The sequence below is a fragment of the Pyxicephalus adspersus genome, chromosome 11 (genome assembly GCF_032062135.1).
Source record: "Pyxicephalus adspersus chromosome 11, UCB_Pads_2.0, whole genome shotgun sequence".
Classification (NCBI taxonomy): Eukaryota; Metazoa; Chordata; class Amphibia; order Anura; family Pyxicephalidae; genus Pyxicephalus; species Pyxicephalus adspersus.
In genome coordinates, this window is record NC_092868.1 from 32365802 (window position 1) to 32385759 (window position 19958).

The 19958-nt window shown below is 38.3% G+C and overlaps 2 protein-coding genes across 3 annotated transcripts in view; both read right to left on the reverse strand.

Moving 5' to 3' along the window:
- The window catches only part of ANAPC4 (anaphase promoting complex subunit 4), a 34449-nt gene extending 21883 nt beyond the window's left edge, over window positions 1-12566 (reverse strand). Inside the window, exons 1-5 of one of the 2 annotated variants that reach the window (XM_072427165.1) lie at window positions 7577-12566; window positions 2676-2831; window positions 2192-2297; window positions 1971-2103; window positions 197-268 (exon numbers count right to left, since the gene is read on the reverse strand). In XM_072427165.1, coding sequence (XP_072283266.1) covers window positions 197-268; window positions 1971-2103; window positions 2192-2297; window positions 2676-2783 — 419 coding nt within the window. In that variant the 5' untranslated portion in view covers window positions 2784-2831; window positions 7577-12566. Of the gene's footprint in view, window positions 1-196; window positions 269-1970; window positions 2104-2191; window positions 2298-2675; window positions 2832-6618; window positions 6675-7576 lie in introns of those variants that run through there. The other variant, XM_072427163.1, reaches the window with a different exon arrangement.
- A 2185-nt stretch (window positions 12567-14751) lies between these two features.
- RBM7 (RNA binding motif protein 7) overlaps window positions 14752-19958 on the reverse strand; it is a 6452-nt gene continuing 1245 nt past the window's right edge. The window contains exons 2-5 of the mRNA XM_072427166.1: window positions 16506-16668; window positions 16234-16321; window positions 15738-15840; window positions 14752-15347 (exon numbers count right to left, since the gene is read on the reverse strand). Of these exons, the coding sequence (XP_072283267.1) occupies window positions 14979-15347; window positions 15738-15840; window positions 16234-16321; window positions 16506-16668 (723 nt within the window). The 3' untranslated portion in view covers window positions 14752-14978. The remainder of the gene's footprint in view (window positions 15348-15737; window positions 15841-16233; window positions 16322-16505; window positions 16669-19958) is intronic.

Consider the following 19958-nt stretch of genomic DNA (forward strand, 5'->3'; position numbering starts at 1 on the left):
GGGTGTTTTGGACCACTGAGCTCTGTTTGGTACAAACCACAACCAATCACCCCCCACCCCATCAAAAAAAAAAAGATCTAAACAAAAAAAGAGCTGCATCACACAACATTTTATCTGCATTACATGATATATTTATGGATGTTTAGAAAGAAGCATTATTATATTTCCATTAATAAATTAATAAAAATGAACTTACTTTTTTGGCAGTGCTGGCAAATTTGGTAGAATGTTAGATTCATTTTCAGACTTATAAAATGACGTCAGGACACTACCGTGAAAAGGCAATAGAAAGGAATTGATCATTTAGAATACAAGATTATATTTAAAAAGAATGAAGATTCTTGCAATCCAAAGAACATAATATAGCTACCACCTGGTGTTAGAATAGCTGCAGGGATATATGTTTACCACTTAAGATGACAGGGTTACTAAGGTACATTATTGAGGAGGAGCCTTCATTGGACAAATCTGTTATCATTTGTAGTTAGGGTGCATGTATTTAGGTAGAAGGTTTATTGTATGTGGATTATTCTATTTGTTGCCTTGATAAAGGGGACCACTGCACTCACAAAAGTGTCAGTTCGATGCCACAGTAAAGGCATTTTCTATGATCAGTGAATGCAAACACCTTTGCTACTTAGGGAACAACTTGGTTCTTTTATTTTTCTTAGACTGAGTTTTACATTCTACTTTTTAACAGAACAGTGTTAGCTGTTCGGTACATCCTTAAGCCTCTTAAGGATGACATTTTAAGCCTCACATTTTGACACCAAGGTAATGCAATGTTTATTCAGGTTTTATTTCTCTTCAAGATACTTAGCTGTTAAAGGATGGGCATTTTTCGTGATTACTCTTATCTGACTGTGGGCTCCTTTGTAGCTTTGTATTTAGATTTAGAGTGTGGAAGGATTAAAAAACCCCTAATTTTGAATGGGAAATCCAAAAATCACCAAGACAACATCCTAACTTAGGCCAGGGTCAGTCTCTGGACACCATGTATGTTAAAAGACTGGGTTTTTTTTTGCATATCATTTTTTTTTTATAACAAAAAAATAAGACAAAAGGAAAAACATTTATAATAACAAATAAAATAACTACAAATTTCTCCTGATCATAACTATTAAACATACATTTACAGTCAAACAAGAATTACAGAATGGTATTTCTTATGTAGCATGAAGTACCATATAAAGATGGTGTTTAGATCAGGTATACCAGTACTTAGTAATTTAAAAGAATAGAAACTGCACTGTGGACCCTTTTGTTATGATTTTATAGTACATCTAGTGCTCCTAAAATACCTGCCTGCTGTTCCGTTGCATACCAGGTAGTACCTCCAAAGGTGTTCATTACATCTTTCAAATGTTCTGCAGTCCTGTACTAAAAAAGGTCTCTTCTCTAGGTCCTTCATTGTATTGACTTATGTACTAGTATCTTCAGGTCTCCCACATTGGGTAATTTAATGAACAGCTGGATTTTAACAGTTTCTGCATTATGTTAATTCACTTTTTAAAACACTCTCTATTCCAACTGGGCAAACAATTAAAAAAAAAAAAAAGTTTGAAAGTTATTTTGCTGAAATAATATTAGGGATGTTATTCAGGTGGCACTTCTGAGTTTGCGGATTCTGTATATAGGCAGCACAAGCTGGTTAAGCTGCAGAATTGTATGTCTCTCCGCAAACAGTATGGACTGGAGGTAAAATTAGTCCTAATAGACCAATGTTGTTTACATTTGGGTATATGTCACTGACTCTATTTACCTTCTCGGGGTCCAGCTTATGAATAAATAAAAAAAAAAAGTGTTAGGACAAAGTGTTAGGACCTGGGTCATACAGTATCTATATTCCCACACACAAGGCTATTTGAAAATAATTTTTGGGGCATTATTATTACCCCTATCATGTATGGAGAACAATGTGCTACATCTGCCTATTCATCTCCAAATTAACCCACACTTCAAGCACTTACCTGCTTTCCTCAGTTACTTCCATCCAGTGCATGCAGGATACAGTTGTTTCTACAGAAAAGGAATGTAGACTCTCAGGCTTCTCCACGTCACAGAGCACAACACGTTTGGTATCAGACAGGCCAAAAGCCAAAACTGTAAGTAAAACCAAAATGACTATCCGAATACAGTCATAACAAAAAAAAATGCACCAGGAACATAAAGATTAAATTATCCACTTTACTTTTGCCATCAGGTCTCCATGCCAGGCATGACACTTCTTTTCCTGTATTCTCATTTGGGGGTAAATTCCATATTCTCTGAATATTTGCCAGTCGATGAAGTAGCACCTCAATGGAAATGATAGCAAAGTTATTAAAATGTATATTGATTCTAATCTCAACAACATTATTTTTAATAGCCATACATTCCTCCTCCATGTGCCTCTGCTTTGGTTTTACTCTGTTAACTGTTATTCTTATGATTTGTCACGCTGATATCTTCTTGTCCAGCAAGAACACTTGACAGAACTTTGAGGTCACTTTTATTGGACAAAACAGTCTACACTTCAGTATATCTGTGTTCATAGTAATATTTACTTGATTTGATAAAATTAATTTTATTGTTAATTTTCTTTGTAGGCTACACAGCTGTAATACCAAAAACATAAAAGATGACATATTGCTGAATTAAGATCTACCAGGTGGCGAGACCAACAGACAACTTACCTCTCCAGTTTTGTTAACAAGTGCAATAAGATCCCTTTTGGGTGACCATGACATAAATATGATCTCTTGGGGCAATTGTTTCTCCCCAACCTGATGAAACGACCGCATTGTCTTTAAATTAAAGCATACAGTAGTCTTTCACTGGTTTTCCTACTCCTGTCAAGAAAAGAAAAACAGAAAATAGTAAATTTTTTTTTTTAAATAGGCAAAAATAATAAATGCCGAACTCATACAAACAAGAAATTTACTAAGGCCGCATACACACATGCAATATTTGTCATTGGAAAGGATCCTGAAAGACTGCATGATGCATGACTGATCGCTGTACATCGCCGTTGTGCTCTATGGAGAGGAGAGAACAACGGAGCAACACCCGCTGGGCTTTCTCTCCCCTTCACTTCCATTACGATCGTTCCTCATCTGCTGATCTGGCAGGACGGTCGACCAGAGGATGAGCCCTTTACACACACCAGATTCTTTTCCAATATCTGCCCTGAGGCAGGGCTGGGGTGTCAATTTCCCTGCACCTGTGAGAGTGTTCACTCAGTCCTGGCAGCCACAAGGTAAGCCGGGATGTGTCGGGTATCCCAGCAACCAACTGAGCTGTGCATGCACAAAATAGGAATGCTTACTGCAGAAGAAACATCGCTTTCTGGGATAAAGCTCTGCATGATCCCAAATTTTTAAGCCCAGGCCATCTTTAACACACTTGCCTGTGGTGCATCATCACGCTATCCCTGGGCAAAGAGCAAAATACTGCAGAAAATGACACTCATACATAGTTATGTGGGCTCCATTCTCTGCAGCACCTGTCCAGCCCACGACAGGAGAAACAGAACTTCCATATTCTTCATATGAACAGCTAAAGGATAGCTGAAATCAAGCAATGTATGATTGGATTTTGTTTAATGCTGAGGGAAAGGCCTACAATGCTAAAGCACCACCAGCTCACCCGCTCATGGGTTCTAATATGTTTCACAACCCAACATTTTCTCCCCAGAGCTGTCCCTGCAAGTAATTAAGTTAAAGTTGCACTTTTAAGTTTGTATGATCAGGCAGGCAATGTTTCTTTTGCAATAATTCGACTTTTCTGCCTGATCTCTCTGTCTTTCTGGCATCAAAGCCGAGCTGCGCATGTGCACATCAGCTTTAGTTGCCAGGAAAACTTTGGCATTCCTGGCTTTCCTTGCATGTGCCAAGATGACGTATGGTTAGGTCTTCACGGTACAGCTAATCGAGATGGTCGAAGATCATCCAGAATCTGAAGATTAGAAGGAAGGTGGTGGCGCTCAGTGCTGGGACGCACAGGAGTTGTTGCAAAGGTTTAGTTACCCTTTAAGTCATCTGCACTGGTCCTGGCCCTTCCTATCACCCTACCCATCCTTTCAGTGGCCAGAATATTGCTAGTGACTGGTGTCAGGGCTGATTCCCGAACGGGAAGCCATAATGATTCCAGGGCCACAGGCAATGAGCCAGCTGTGAAGACATGGAGCAAGTAACATTGAAAGCAGGAGGAAAAGTGACTGAAAACTATTTTTTTGGGGGTTGGTTCTTCTTGCTTGGAGTGACAAAATGACACAAACATGATGTATAATGTATGGCAAGCTGAAGAGTTTCTTACTGACCAGCAAATCCATTTGCCTTCTGTCCTATTGGTTCACTTAAAGCGGAAGTAAACCCAAAACAATAAAATCACACTTACCATCAATGCTGCAGATCAGTCTGTCCGTCCCTCGGGAGGTTTTTTCCATCAGGTCCTGTGTCATCCCGGCGCAAAGGGAGAGCCAGGCGCCGCCATCTTCCCCTCTCTTCTTGCAGGTTCTTCGTCCTACATCACTCAATCTTGCACTGTGCAGGCGCGAGATCGGGTGACGTAGATTGGGAAAAAAAAGTGCTGATCTTACTGCGCATGCGTGAGATCAGCATTTTTTTCCCTATTGATGAAAGAGCTCCTTCTGCGCATGCCCGAGATGCTTGGGCATGCGCATAAGGAATAGCCAAGAACCTCCCGGGATACGTGACGTAGGTCTCTGAGCTCCAATTCATTATTGATCGCCTAGGCAACCTAGAGTTAAGGTGGCGTTGCTGCTTTTTTTTTTTTTTTTTTTTTTAAAGGGTGTTGCACTTAAAATAAAACAACAGAACTTTTACTTTAACCACCTGGCCGGCAAACCCGACCTTGGTTCGGGGTAAAAACTTGCAAAAAGTGTTAAACCCGAATTTTTCTCAGGTGGTTAAAAATATAAACAAACGTTATATTGCAAACGGATTATCATACATTGTATGACAATCGGATTACAACTGAAAGAAAATACTTACCCGGTCCCCGCAGCTCCTCCGGACATGTCTGTCCTCTTTCTTCTTCTCCCGGTGAGTGCAGTGACGATCTCCGGGGTTTCCCGGTGATGTTGCTGCATGCGTCGGTGCAGGAGGCGGGGCGGGAAATTCAAATAACTTTGTATTGAACTCAGCTGTATAAAACATTTAGTCCAATATAACCATATCCAATATAACAATATAACAATATTGAGTCCAATACAAAGAAATCTTTATATAATATATATATTTGTATTATATATATATATATATTATATAAGCTACTGTACAGTTACATTACATTATACACTTTTTTTTAAAGATTTTTTTTTATGTTTTATAAAAAAAAAAAAAATGTAATATTAAATTTAAAAAATTTTGGACATATTTTGGTGAGTTATGCAGTAATTCGGTGAATTATAAGTAATTACTGAGTAATTCGGTGAATTATAGCCCACAATCTAAAATAAATTTCCATGCAAAAAATTTAACACTTTTTGCATGGAAGTACGGAAGTTTGGAAAGAATTAGAACACCCGGCGTTTGTACGCATCCCTTAGCGATTCCTGATGATGTCCGTGCATGCACCCGTTGATGCGGGTCGTAGCGGGAAATTCAAATATTTTGTATTGGATTCAAAACAAACTCCTGTATCCAATCCAATACAAAATAATACAAAATATATTTATGTGGTTTTGTCTATAGGTATGTGACGTTGGACACTAGGGAGGTGTTTTAGAAAAATATATTACTATACAGTATACCGAATTTTTGCATTTTCAGTATTTTTGATTTATTTATGTATTCTTGTTTAAGCTGATTTTTGTGTTTTTTATTTAATTTTATGTTTTATGTTTTTTTTTACATGATTGTGTGTTTCAAACATTTTTTATATTCATGATATCTACTAGACCCTTGTTCGGACATATTTCTGTAAGTTACAGGTCTACAATTTAAAAAAAAAATCATGAAAAACAGTGTACCGCTTTTGGTACAGAAATCTAGACATCAGTGTAACACTCAGGTGGTTAAATCAAAGGGTTATCTACCCTTTAATGTAAAGTCAAAATTCTAGTTTAGGTACACTTTTTAGTGAAAAGTAACTCTTTATCATTCCCCTCCAGTGACGTGAAGGCCATTATCCCCCTACTGCGCATGCTCAGCTCTGCGTATGCTATAAATCATCTTTAAAGAAGGAATGGTAAGAAACCTTTACAGCAGACCAGAAATGGATCAATAAAAGTCATTCATTCTCACTGAATGCACAGATTCACCTTCCAAGCTTAAAAAAATAAAAATTGCTTTTACTGCAGGGAGTTCCTATTTTAAAAATTGCATTTGCATTAGGCGCATGCTGAAGTGTATTGTGTGGTGTGCATGAGCCCACAGGGGACTGAATTCTAGGATATCATTTACAGATAAATGAATCAGCCATGAGAGGGAATATTTGTAAGGACAATCCTCCTGTGCTGGATGTTGCAGTCACATAGAGGTCCTCAGACACGGAAATAGAATCACACAATGGACTGACATTCAGAAATTGCTCGCAGATACCATACGAAGCTCCCTACACATAAACCATGAACCGGCGGCCGGTCAGACTCTGCACACCGGGCATTATACATACCGGGAAATAGCGCGCTGCAAGACCTCCGCTGACGTCACCGTCACATGACCAGCTACGTGCTGCGTCTGTGTGAGGAGAATTGTCTTGGTGGCGAGAGGGGAGGCCGGGTTTATTATTATTATTATATATAATGTAAAACTATGGCGTTATAGAATGCACGTGTGTAAGATTATGTACCATGACCAACGTGCACATCTCTGGCAGGAATTTTGCTTTTAAAATAACGTTTTATAGTGGTAAAGTTTTTAATAAATGTACATTTGGAGCCATATAACTGCATCAATTTCAAAACTTTTACAGCCATATTAAAAATTATTTCCTGTTCTTGAACAGAACCCCCCCCCCCCAAAAAAAAAAAAATGTACCCCCTCAATAACTAATCTGTTCTTACATATCTTTAGGGCCATTACTGCCTTCCATTCAAGTGAATAGGAGAAGTTGGGAATCATTTTTTGCAGTTTTGGCCACATTGTGCTGCAGCTGAGTGTAAATGTGTTTGCCCACGGTGTGCCTGGAGGAGGAAGACCTGCAGGGCCTCAGGTGCGATGACCGGCATCATTCAGCCCACTTCCCCTGAGCCCAGGTCATCCTAGTAAAAGGAGATGGATGAGCTCATCTCGCTATTGCTATGTTTTCTCTTCTTATCACAATGCCACATGACAGGTGGCCTTCAACCTTTCAGGTCTCAGGGACCACTAAATTCATAATTTTAAATCCCGAGGACCATTAATATGAATTTTTTAAAAGAAGATAAATTGATTTGTAAAATAATGATCTACCTAATCAGTTGCATTATTTTTGGTATTACTAAAGAAATTCAAAACATTTGTTTGCTTTTTCTCACTCATTATGGGTTTATTTTATTCGAATCTAAGACCAAACAAGAAATGATAGTTATCAAAGTCATTGTCATTAAATATAACAGTTAAAGAAAATACACATTTAAGGTCATACTTACTTGGCCTCCAAGGTCATTTTGTTTGAATGGCATCTGACCGCCAATGCCTTCTGCAGCGAGTGATGCCGCTACCACAACATCATGAGCGTCCGCAGATTTTTATAGACGCAAGTAATGCCGGAACTGCAGTCCTGGAATCACTCACGTCTATGGAGCAGCTCTCTGCCTATGCGGCTCCGCATTGGGCAGTTCCATAGACACAAGTAATGCTGGGAATTGAAGTCCCAGCATCACTTGTCTTCTGTTTCTCTTCTGAGACCGGTCGCTATTCCCAGCTGACAGCAGGAGAAATAAAATGACTCAGATCTGCAGGAAACAAAACATAAAGTACAAGGCAACCATCTGTGGGAAATGTGTGAAACCATCAAATAGAGATGTCACTATTTTCTGTCTCTTTTGTAAATACCGGTAACTTTCTTTTTCTTTTCTAACAAGAGTTTTGAAGATATCAGATATGAGCACATAATGTATACCTGTTACATTCATTTTATTATTTGTTGACAATTGATTAATATTCAAGAACTGTAGCTAGGGGACAATTAGTGCCTACATTGCATTGCCAAGTATTTTCTTGTTCCAGATTGCATGTTAAGCAATACCTCTTTGTTTCTTTATAAAAATGTTTTATATTTAATTAGAAGAAATTACTTCCTATTTTTTAAATTAATTTCAAGTTTGCAACTTGGTCTGAGTTTTTAATTTCGGCCCTCCATGTATTGGAGTTTGACACCCTTGGTCTACACGGACATTTTCCCCAGCGTTTAACCTGAGGCTTTTAAAGTCCATGTTTGATATCCCCATGGATTACAATGGGTTAATCTACACCAGGACGTTTCCTTGAGGCACGTTTATGAGCTTTATCTTAAACGTTGCATGCAACATTTAAAAAATTAAAACGCTGAGTTAAAGCTGGAAAACACGGGTACACGCTTCCATTGATTTCAATGGGACAATTTCCCCCAGTTTTCCCGGGTTTTTAAGCACTTGTTATGCAAATTAGTTTAAAACGCGGCATAGACGTTTTCCAGCATTTTAAAGACAAGCTTTAAAACGCTAATAAAACTGCATATAAACGCAAAAGGAACATTTACATACAAAAACATCCACATAGACCCAGCCTAAAAAAGTGTCTAAGAAATAAACATAAATAAAAATAATCGGATGAGAATCGGTATTCGTGGAGCAGGGTGACTGTTGTAATGGTGGAAACAATACTCAAGCGTATGGCAACGGTTGCCTCATACAACTTGTTTTTCCATCTCTAGTACACTTCGTGAATTTAGTACAATATAAAAGCAAAAATTGTCATTCAGAATATAAGAATTTATTAGAATAATATTTTTGTTTTATTAATAATAAAACATAAAAATTGCAAATAATGTCCACATTTTTCTGTGGACCACCAAAATATTCTAGCGGTCCACCAGTGGTTGGGCTATAAGATTGCTTGGATTTCAGATTCAGCTTGGTAGACAATCATCTATCAATGGGAAAGCTGTCAGATGTTTACCTGGACAACAAGCTTGAAATCACAGATTACACTCATTACTGTCAGTGGTGTACAGCCAGCTCACAGTTTAAGCAATCCTAATTGGCTCCTTGTGCTGCATCCTCTCAAACTAGTCCATACACCTGGTGTTCCATAACTATCCTTCCTTCATGTACATGTGCTGAAATATCAAAGGATTCTTGGAGAGTACTGTCGGTGTCAGGAATGCTGGTCCACTGACTATCTCCCGAGATGAATGTAGAGAGCACAATCTCCTAATCTAGATGTAAGGTCAGTGTAATCTTTTGGCTGAAGTCAAGCATGGAAACAATGACTAACCTAATTGTAAAGGTGGAAAAAAGTATTTGGTCTTTGAAGATGCCAAAACGTTTACCATTAGAATGGCTTCATTTATTGGTGACAGACCCTCCCTTGAAGAAAATAGAGCACAAACAGTAAAGCCCAATTTATGGAATTTTTGCATCCTGCAATTTCTTCTTGTGTCTGCCCAGAATTGTTTTATTAGGGTATTGAATAACCAGCAGTAACTAGTGAAACATGAGGTGGCTGAAAAAACTGAGACCCTGAATGATTTTTTTTTTCAATTTAATTTCAGTTACACTTGTGGGATGCTGCCTCATACTGGCAAAAGGAAGAAAAGGTTCAAATCATTCACAAACTTGATGGTATAAATACTAGCATTCCTAGTTGGTTTTCCATCACTCTTTCATAGCAGCCTAGTTGCATCAACCTTTGTCCAAGATCCAGACCATCAGGTGTTGCCTTGTTGGGTTTGGATGGAGCAGGGAATCTCATGAGGGGAGATCCAAATGAACTGGAACCCACACACTCAGTTTTTTTTAGAAGCAAGCACCAGGGTCATCTGGGCCAGCCAGGGCTGATCGGTAGAAATAAGGTTGGCTTCCACAAGAGACAGTTCATGCATCACCAGGAAAACATAGACACTGACATAAACTGCCATTTCTTTGTAAGCTTGTTTGACCTCAGGGAAAAGGATATCCTCAAGATGAAGTTTTTGAGCTGTGAAAACAGGTCCACTTGTCAGAAAAAAAGACCAAAGGCCTGCTGTCTCAAAGCCTTTTGATGTAAAGGACACTCAAGTTTAACCATCTCTGAATACAGACTTCTTTTTGCCATATGCGGATGCCGTAGTATTGTCCATTCTCAGAGGAATGTTTTTGTCAAGGACAAGATGTTTAGAAGTTAGAAGACCTTGAAAGGTTTGTCTTGGGTGCAGAACATTTGAAACTGTTGCCTTTTCTGGGCCACATTAAGTTCTTTGAGCTATTTGCCACAAAGAAAATAACTCCAGCCACTCTGACCGGCATCTGATGCAACAGTTAACCGGAGTGAGTGACTACCATCCATCATAAAATCCTGGCCTTCATTTGAGTGACGGTGACCTGTAGAATACGAACTGTACTGCATCAGAGAACCCATCTGGAAGGGCTAAGACTTCCATTATTCCCACTATGGTATCAGTATTGTTGAAAATGTTGAGACATAGGGCAATGTACACACATTCAATCAGCATTGTTGGAAACGATCATTTACGAGCCCTTCCAACGACAAAGGACTGAACAAGCGCTTTACATACAGCGCCATTCTGTCTTTCGTGGATACCCCAGGAGCGCTGTCCACAGGTCAGATTCTCATCTATTACTAGCCCTGGGATTTGCAGGCTTATCAAATTGTATTTGGAATGGTTGTCAGCTTCCATTCTTAAATAGGCACAATGTTTCAAACCATACTGTGGACACAAGATATACTAGGTCTTGTGTAGAAAGAAGAAGAGCCCTCTCCAGATTCACCATCCACCCAAATTTTTTCAATTTGCTGGACTGTCTCTATATTGCAGGAGAAGGGATCTTTCCTGGCCTTCTGAGAAATTTTGTCTGAATAATCATAGATATGAAACCCTTTTTTTGACCTAGAAGGGACACATTTTCCAAACAGCACTTTATGAAAACTCAGAAGGGCAGACAACAGAGAGAAAGAAAGGCAAGGGCTCTAGTGCAAAAACTTTTTTTGGATCATGGCGTCTGTCCTGGGGAGTGATCCCCTACTTCCTGTCTGCAGCTCTGGCAATAGCATAATCCAGTTTGTCGAAGAGGTTTTGTTTCCCATAGGAAGTTCTGCATCACCAGCAGTTCGGGATAGACTTCAGCCATGAACGGCAGACCTTTGCCATTGCTCTTTGCGGCCCACAAATCTGACATCAATGGATGTTTCTACTAAGCATTCGGCCAACTTCTTCATGTTTTAAATTGCAGTTCATATGTCAGGTTTAAGGAGTCTGGTATAAACTGCTAAATCAATAGTCTCTGAACCTTGCTTTAAAAGTCAGTGTAATGGCAGGTTTACATGCAGCACCATCTTGTTATGATGATCTTTTTCATATGAAAGACTTTATGTCTGTCTGAACCTCTAGGGCTTGTAATACTGAAGTCTGTACAATGGCAGATTTACAATCCACACAAGCCATTAGGTGGATCTTTATGATCAAAGTCTATATTCTATAGTCCATAGTGAAGGGAGATTTATGGCTGGCAGAGACAGATTTCCCAAAATTGTTTCTGATCTGTTAGGACTGAAGTGGTAAGAAAACTTGCTGAGTTGGTAATAAAAACGCATAAAAAAAAGTATAATTTACCATCTACCTTCTTTAGGTTGGTGTTTGTTAGGGAATGAATCCAAAAAATCCATGCTGCAAAGAAAGGTGGTATCACTGTTATTTAAAGGCCTATTTCCCTTTAACTTTGCAGGTACACACCTTCAACGCATTGCCATTTTAGGTATGTTATCTTTTTCACTAATGTAGGCACACACCTGCACACAAATGGAGCACTGTCATTTTAAGAGCTATTAACCTAGCTATTAATTTGTCATTGGACAGTTATCAAGAATAAAACACATTTAAATTTATTGATCCCTTTTCTAGCTGTATCTCCTTAAGTTGCCAGTGCTGCGCAAATTTGCTGCCTGGTTATTCTTACCCCAACACAACTTTGAAATGTGATAATTATCAAAGCACAAAAATAAGCTGCATCCATATGTAACTGTAGTTTCCATGTGGCCTGCTTCTTTATACCATGAAAATCAAACTTCAATTTCCAGAATTTGTTTGTAGAAAAATAGTCACTAACATCAATCATAATAAACGCATACTCTGTTGAACAATGGCTGTTGGCACAGACACAAACAGATCTATTTGTATCATTCTAATTTTTTACCAATTGTGAGATTGGCAGCAAACACCAGACTCGGTGCATTCCCCTCCGCAACACCAGACACAAGTGAACACATGCTTTTACATAAATACACTCCTATGGCATTCACTATATGTTGGGCCAAGGAACCAGCAGTGGAGCTCCGCTCTAGGTGACCTTTTGAAACCATATAGACTGTAAGCTCTTCGGGCAGGGTCCTCTCTTCCTTCTGTGTCACGGTCTGTATCATTTGCAACCCCTATTTAATGTACACAGCTGCTTAATATATAGGCACTATATAATATATATTAATATATATATATATATATATATATATATATATATACACACACATACACACACACACACACACACACACAGTAACAATAATATAGGGGGGATTTTATGTGGATGGTGGATAGCCAGAGATTTACTCTTGCTGGATAGGTAGTTCACTGTAAGCAGCATGAGAAGGATTAACAGGTGTATGGTCCTGCTTAAATTTACCTATTTTCAGGGGAGTGGAAACAAAAAGAGATTATTCATTTCATATGTCGACATAGAGCTTTCAGGAAATTACATTAAATCATGTAATCAATATTACAAGCAGCATTATTTGTATTTTTTTTCTTTAGAGTGATTGTCCATTGAATAAACAGCTTGTTCAGATTAAAGGTTTTCTGGCTTTACATTTTCTTTCTTCTAACCTACCCCTACTAGGTAATTGCCATTTTCCCCTAGGTCTGGACTCCCCTAGAGCCTGGTGCATCACTCATAACTACACATCAGTGCACTACCTTTTGAAGGGCTCTGTTGGGGTGGGAAATAATTTGAGAAAGCATTTGTTTGCCTCAAAGATTTTTATTTTCCCCCCAATGTCAGATCAGACATTGGTTTTTCATCCCTTCCCAAGGATTTCACATTTAAACTATTTATTGTTGAACATCCAATTTTTTTTTTTTTTTTTTTACCAAATTGCATTTTTAGTCCTTTGGCTCATAATTATGTATCTGGGTAGGTCCTGGGTTTTGTATGTGGTCTGGGAGCTGTAACTGGTTTATTATTGTTACCACACTAAACATATGCTAATTAAGTTTTAAGCAGATGCTGGGTGGTTCTTGTACAGTTGAAACATTTGACTCCTAGTCACCCTTTCAGATGATGCCAAGTTCTAGGGAACTTCCTCCACATTTGGTGGCCCTGGCCATTGATTTTTAGGTTTTGGGCAAACATTGTTGGAGCATGGAATTAATATTTCAAACACATTATCCCACTGTATCTATTCACTGAAAAAAGTCTCTTTCCATGAAGAGAAGACAGGGGATGATGCTAAGCTCATTAATAAAACATTGACTAGCATTTTCAACTACACCCATCATACATTTCTGAAGGTGTGGGATCTTTGGCTTTTATATTCTTTACCCTCTCATCTCAACATTTTACTTGTGATGTTAGCGCAATCCAACATTATCCAACCCATTTAGACCTCATCTCAAGCCCCCACACTACTTGCCCTGCTCAGGCTTGACATCCTAGTTGGCTATTTATGGCTTAACACCCTTTTCCCCCCCCATTGTCAATCACAGACCAAATCTTGTGTGTGGTTTCTAAGGCAAACATGGTTACTGGAGGGAGGGTCCAAGCCTATTGTGTACCCACTTTATCCTTAAATACGGCATCTTTCCAAAGTTATTTTTTCCCCCCTTGACTTAATATTTGTTTTGTTTTTACATATAAAGAGTTGCAAAATGAATTAAGTTCAATGTTGACATTTTTGCATTGCGTTATGCTCAAGAAACCCATTAAAATTATTGAAAATAATGAACTTCCCCGACTGCCCTGTTCAGAGGGGTGGGGCAACTGCCGACCACAGCAGATGGGAAACTGCATTCCTATTGTGTTTAGTGAAGAATGCACGACTTTGCTAGAGTATATATGGGCACATGAAGCCATATAGCACATGGATTGGACTAACAACAAGTTGCTTAGTTGGATAAATTTTACCTTTGTTATCCATTAAGGAGTTTTAGCCACGTGTGCACTACTGCGAGTGTTTTTCTACCGTATAACTCAACAAAAGTTGTCCAATTTGCCCATCCACTGGCCAACTTTGCTTTCTATGTGCCACTCCCATATCTTAATAACCTGTTATCTAAGACCACCCTCTGCTTTAAAACAGTCATATCCCCTACCAACAATCTCCTCTAGTCACTCTGGGGAGTGAAGTAATCCCTATTTGAAAATGAATTACCTGAAACACACAAATGCACAGCCAATTACTTTAAAAACATTTTTTAAAAATTTGAAGTCACTTTAACATGACAAATGTTCTGTTATTTAAACTACACCAACATGCTACTCAAAATATTTTAACCTTTTTTTTCATTCCAAAAGTTTAGAAAGGAGTAAAACATTGCGATAAAACAAAGCTAGTATGTTAAAAAGAAAGTGTTAACGGAACATTTTAACTTTTTTTGCAAGTTCGAAAGGAGTAAAATATTGTGATAAAACAAAGCTACCATGTTAAAAGAATGTGTTAAAAATGAAACTCAAATTGCTCAGACTAATGGTAAAATAGGTTTCTTCTCACAAACATTTAACCACCAGGAGCTACTGGCCTGTTTAAGCCACAAAATACTACAATAACCAACATTAAAGAGAAACCCAAGATACCTAAAATATTTTAATGATGAGGCAGACCCCATCTGGGATCTTTCCTTAGATTTCGACCCACTCTCTCCTGACCACGACTTCGATAGTTGTAGTCTTCCTGGCCATGGCTTCGGTAGTGTTCCTCCTGACCATGGCTTCGATAAAAATGGTCCTCCTCAACCTCTCTTGCATCTCGTTTGCGGTAATTTGCATAAGGGCTGGGCGTAACATTTACTGAGTTTCTGTGTCCAGGGGGAGAATCATAACGACGTGGAGTAGCATGGCTACTGCTTGGATTGTACCAGCTATTATTCTGGGAATAAACTGAAGGTGGAGTAGGCGGTTGGCTCGATAGCTGTCTGGATCCAGGAGTAGACTCCTGCTTATAAAAGCTGTTGATCTTAAAAAAACAAAAAAACAAAACAAAACTATGAGTACAATACTACACCAGAAATAAAGCTAGGTTTATTTGTGGCGAAATAAATGTGGAACAGTTAACATTTCAATTATAGTCTATTTTCTCTCATCTCTCGTTCATCGTCACTCAGTTAGTGATATTCTTGATAATTCATAAAGTATCTTCAAGCTGCAGAACCTCAAAAAATCTGCAGTTAATTACATACAATATGAGACTTGCTAGAAAGCCGACTGCATGGTTTTATGTACTGGGCCTCAAAACACCTACTATTTAGAATTTAACCATTTATGCACTTGTATGTTGTATCCACTACCTCTGTCTAAAGACACATTTGTTTAAAAAAAAAAAAAAAAAAAAAAGTGCAACAATTACCACCGCTTGTCTTTGGAAATTTTCGGGAGAGGAGTAAGACCTCTGGTAACTTGGAGCAGGTAAGGGATCACTGTAATTCATTGGTTCCTCATTAATATCATATCTGTGATTAATAAAGGGAAAAAAGGAAGCTGGATGAGATCAGGATAATCTAGTTTACAGTTATAGACATACTATAAATGTAAATTTTTGTTTAAAAATAATTTAGTCAAAAAACACAGTCAAGATATGCCCACCTTTCTATTACAAGCACAATTTGCCTTCTGATCTAAAAGCCATTAGTTATAAGAGATTAGTGTTTTATTTCACTTTGGGTCTAGGAAAATGGCAAAAGTAAATTATCTATGTAAGACTTCAAAATTATCTGCGTGTGTCCATATAACGTGAAAGAAATTACACCAAACTATTTAGGATAAACTGTGTAGTAACCCAAAAGGTTTTCATTTAAAATAAGCTATAGTCTTCAAAACAAATAGTATCAAGAATTCCATATTACCTGTTACCATTAGATGCTTGACCATTTCCAAAAGTGGTATTTTCTTGTGGTATCTGAGAATTTGTATCCTGAGCGATATGAGAGCTTCCTAGAGAAAAAAAAAATACAATAGCCATTTTGTAATCCTGTGTTGGCTTCCAGAATTTGGCATACAATGTATAACCCGAGTTATCTGTTAATACCTGCAAGCAACTAATAAAATAATGTTTAATCATTATTTAGTGAAGGAATAAAATAAAGGGAATATCTGTAGAGCATTTACACGTAGCTACCTGAACGATATTGAATTTTAAGTGGTCTCCCAAAAAGCTTTGTCCCATTTAGTAGACTCATCCCATAGGGAACCGATTCCTCGTGTTTGAAATTTACAAATGCAAACATTTTTGGCTTGCCATCCTTATCCTTTGGTATTCTCACACTAACTGCAGGTCCAGCCTGTATACAGAAAATAAAAAAAAAAAAATGGTTTTATCTAAACAGTATGGCTACTTTAAAGTAAAATCAATTAAAAATACACAATTTAGATAATTAGTAAAGATGAATTTAAATGCTAAGAATTCAAGTGTTTTCCCCAGACCCTTTTAGCTGGGTGCACCACCTGGCACTTTTCAGCCAACACACAGCTGTTTGAGTGGTTACTGAAGAGTTGGGTCACAATACAGGGGCTGCCACCCACCACAAAAAAAATGTCTGGGTTGAGCACTGGAGATTATACAACAGCCTTTCCATACTTAAGTAGGACTTAAATCTTGTATGCGTCTTAGATTTTTGTTACGTGAAACAATGTTTGTGATTGCTTTCAGTGACAGCAGAATTAATAAGCGCTGTACACAGAGCACTGTTCTATCCATGGCGAGAGGAGAGGGTGGTTGCAGGAGCAGCACCCTGCTGTGGTTCACTTCATAGAAAAATGCAGCAGTAGCTCCCCAATCAGTCAGGGTGGATTGATGAACAGCATAGGGGGACTGCTGTACAGATGCTAGATTTTTATCAGAGACTATCATGATTAGGTGACAATCTGTTTTGTACATGGCTTTAGGGTTCTCAATGTCTGAGCCTAGCATCTGTTGTCTTGCCAAATGCAGTGCAAAGTGTTCAAACTTTGTCCCGTTTGGTTTTCATATATTATAGACAAGCACACAAAAAACGCTGCCGATAGTTCAATTAGGCAGCAGCTGTGTGTACTACATGTTCCAGTGTCCTCCCCAGATATTTATTTAAGCTAGGTGGAAGAAGCTGTAGGTGGGTTGCGACCCCTGTATTGTGACCCAACTTTTGTAACCAAAAACAGCCAGGTGGTTACTAAAGAGCGTCAGGTGATGCGCCCAGCTAAAAGGGGCTGGGGAGAAAACTGTTCTCATAATTACAAAGGTACACAACAGGGTATAAACCTTATATGTAGTTTACCCGGAGGAAGGCAAAAAATATTTAAAACCTGGTTCAAAAGCAGAAAAAAAAAAAAAATAATTTCTGGTCTCTGTTTTTACTTTAAAATGTTAATACCCAGTTATATTCTGTGCCTCTAGAAAAGGCATCCAGCTTTTTCATAAAGCAATCTATAGTATTTGCTAAGTCCACTTTGAAGAAGCCTATTCCACATTTTCAGACCTTACAGTGAAGAATCCCACTCTTATCTGGAGCCGAAACTTCTTTTCCTCCAGACGCAAAGAGTGCCCTCTTGTTCTTTGTAATGATCTCAAAGTGAATAATAGAATAATAGAGAGTTCTCTATATGGACCATTTATATATTTATACAGGGTGATCATATCCCCCTTATACGTCCCTTCTCAAGGGAGAATAGATTCAGTTCAGCTAATCTCTCTTATAGCTGAGCTCCTGCATTCCTTTTATTAGTTTAGTTGCCCTTCTCTGCACTCTCTCCAATTCCACAATGTCCTTTTTGAGAACTGGTGCCTAAAACTGGACTGCATATTCCAGATGGGGTCTGACCAATGCTTTGTACAGGGGCAGGATTATGTCTCCATCTCTGCAGTCTATTCCTCTTTTACTATAAGGAAGTACTTTGCTAGCTTTAGATATTGCAGCTTGGTTATTGCATGTTATTAAGTCTATGATCTACCAGAACCCCCAGATCCTTTTCCATTTGTGACTCCCCCAAATGTATTCCCCCTAAACTGTATGAAGCATGCATGATAGCTCCCATGTGCATCATTTTACATTTAATTTCAATAATAAATTAGCCACTTGGCTGCCCATCAACAGTACATCCACGTCTGCTTGTAGATTATAGACATCCTGTATGGATTCCATTACATAGTTTGGTATCATTTCTATGCAAACACAGAAATTGTACTTTTAATCCCAAACTCTATATCATTTTTTAAAGATGTTAAACAGTAAAGGTCCCAACACTGAACCCTGAGGTACACCACTAACAACCTTGGACCATTCAGAGTATGAATCATTAATTACAACTCTCTGGATGCGATCTTTAAGACAGTCCTCTATTCATTTACAGATTGACTTTTCTAAACCTATTGATCCTAACTTGCATATTAACCCACTGTGGGGTACAGTGTCAAATGCTTTAACAAAGTACAAATACAAAAATTTGACAACTTCGGGCTCTTGAATCTATGCTGACTTTCCTAGTAGAAACTCTTCTAGGTCACCCTTTTATTAAACTAAGTATCTTTCCAACTGTAGACAAACCTATTTTATATGACTTTGCTCCATTTTTAAGATAGGAACCACGTTGGCCTTACGCCAATCCTTTGTATTATACCATGCCAGTGATTAACAATTTTTGAAAAATTAGAAACAATGGCTTTTCAGCTCTTTGAGGACATGTGAATAATCTAGCAGGTCCTGTTATTTTATTAACCTTAATGTATACAGGTAGTCCCTGGGTTACATACGAGATAGGGACTGTAGGCTTGTTCTTAAATTGAATTTTAATGCAGGTCTGAACTGGTACATTATTTAAATAAATGCAATTAGGACAGATGTTTGTCTCAACATAAAATTAGGCAGTGTGGTGTCAGTTACTGTATAAAATCCTCAGTGTGAGCTAATCACAAATAAAGCAAAAAAAAAAACAAAAAAAAAAAAAAAAAAAACTTTGTGGAGTCTAGACATTTTTTTTTAACTTCTGGAGCAAGCTGTGCTTTGGTATGCAAAAGAAACAACTGCAGAAATTGTCTTAGTCATTAAAGAGTTACATAAGCTTGCAGAAGAGCTCACTCCCTCTAAGATTACCCACAACCTCAGCTGTGTTTAGCAAAAGATTTCTTCTGCAAGTCATGCAACCGCCCCCCTCCCCCACCCAACAAGCCTCCACCCTGCACACCAGCAAGCAGGGAGGCCCCATATGTTGGGAGTTGTCCATATGTCAGATGTCCTTAACTCCTAGACCGGGCTTCCCTGCTCACTGGCGTGCTGGACAGAGGCTTGATGGGTGGGAGAGGGCAGTTTGCATGACTTGCAGAAGAAATCTTTTGCTAAACACAGCTGAGATTGTGGGTGATCTTATGAGCTGAGCTGATCTGCAACCTCTTGTAACGCCTTAATGACCAAGACAAACTCTGCAGTTTTTTTTTTTTTGCATATCAAAGCAGCACTTGCTCCAGAAGTTAATGTCTACGCTCCAAAAAAGTTATTTTTTCTTTTTTGCTGTCATGTATGTAACCTACAGACTGTGTGTGTGTGTGTGTATATATATATATATATATATATATATATATATATATATATATATATATATA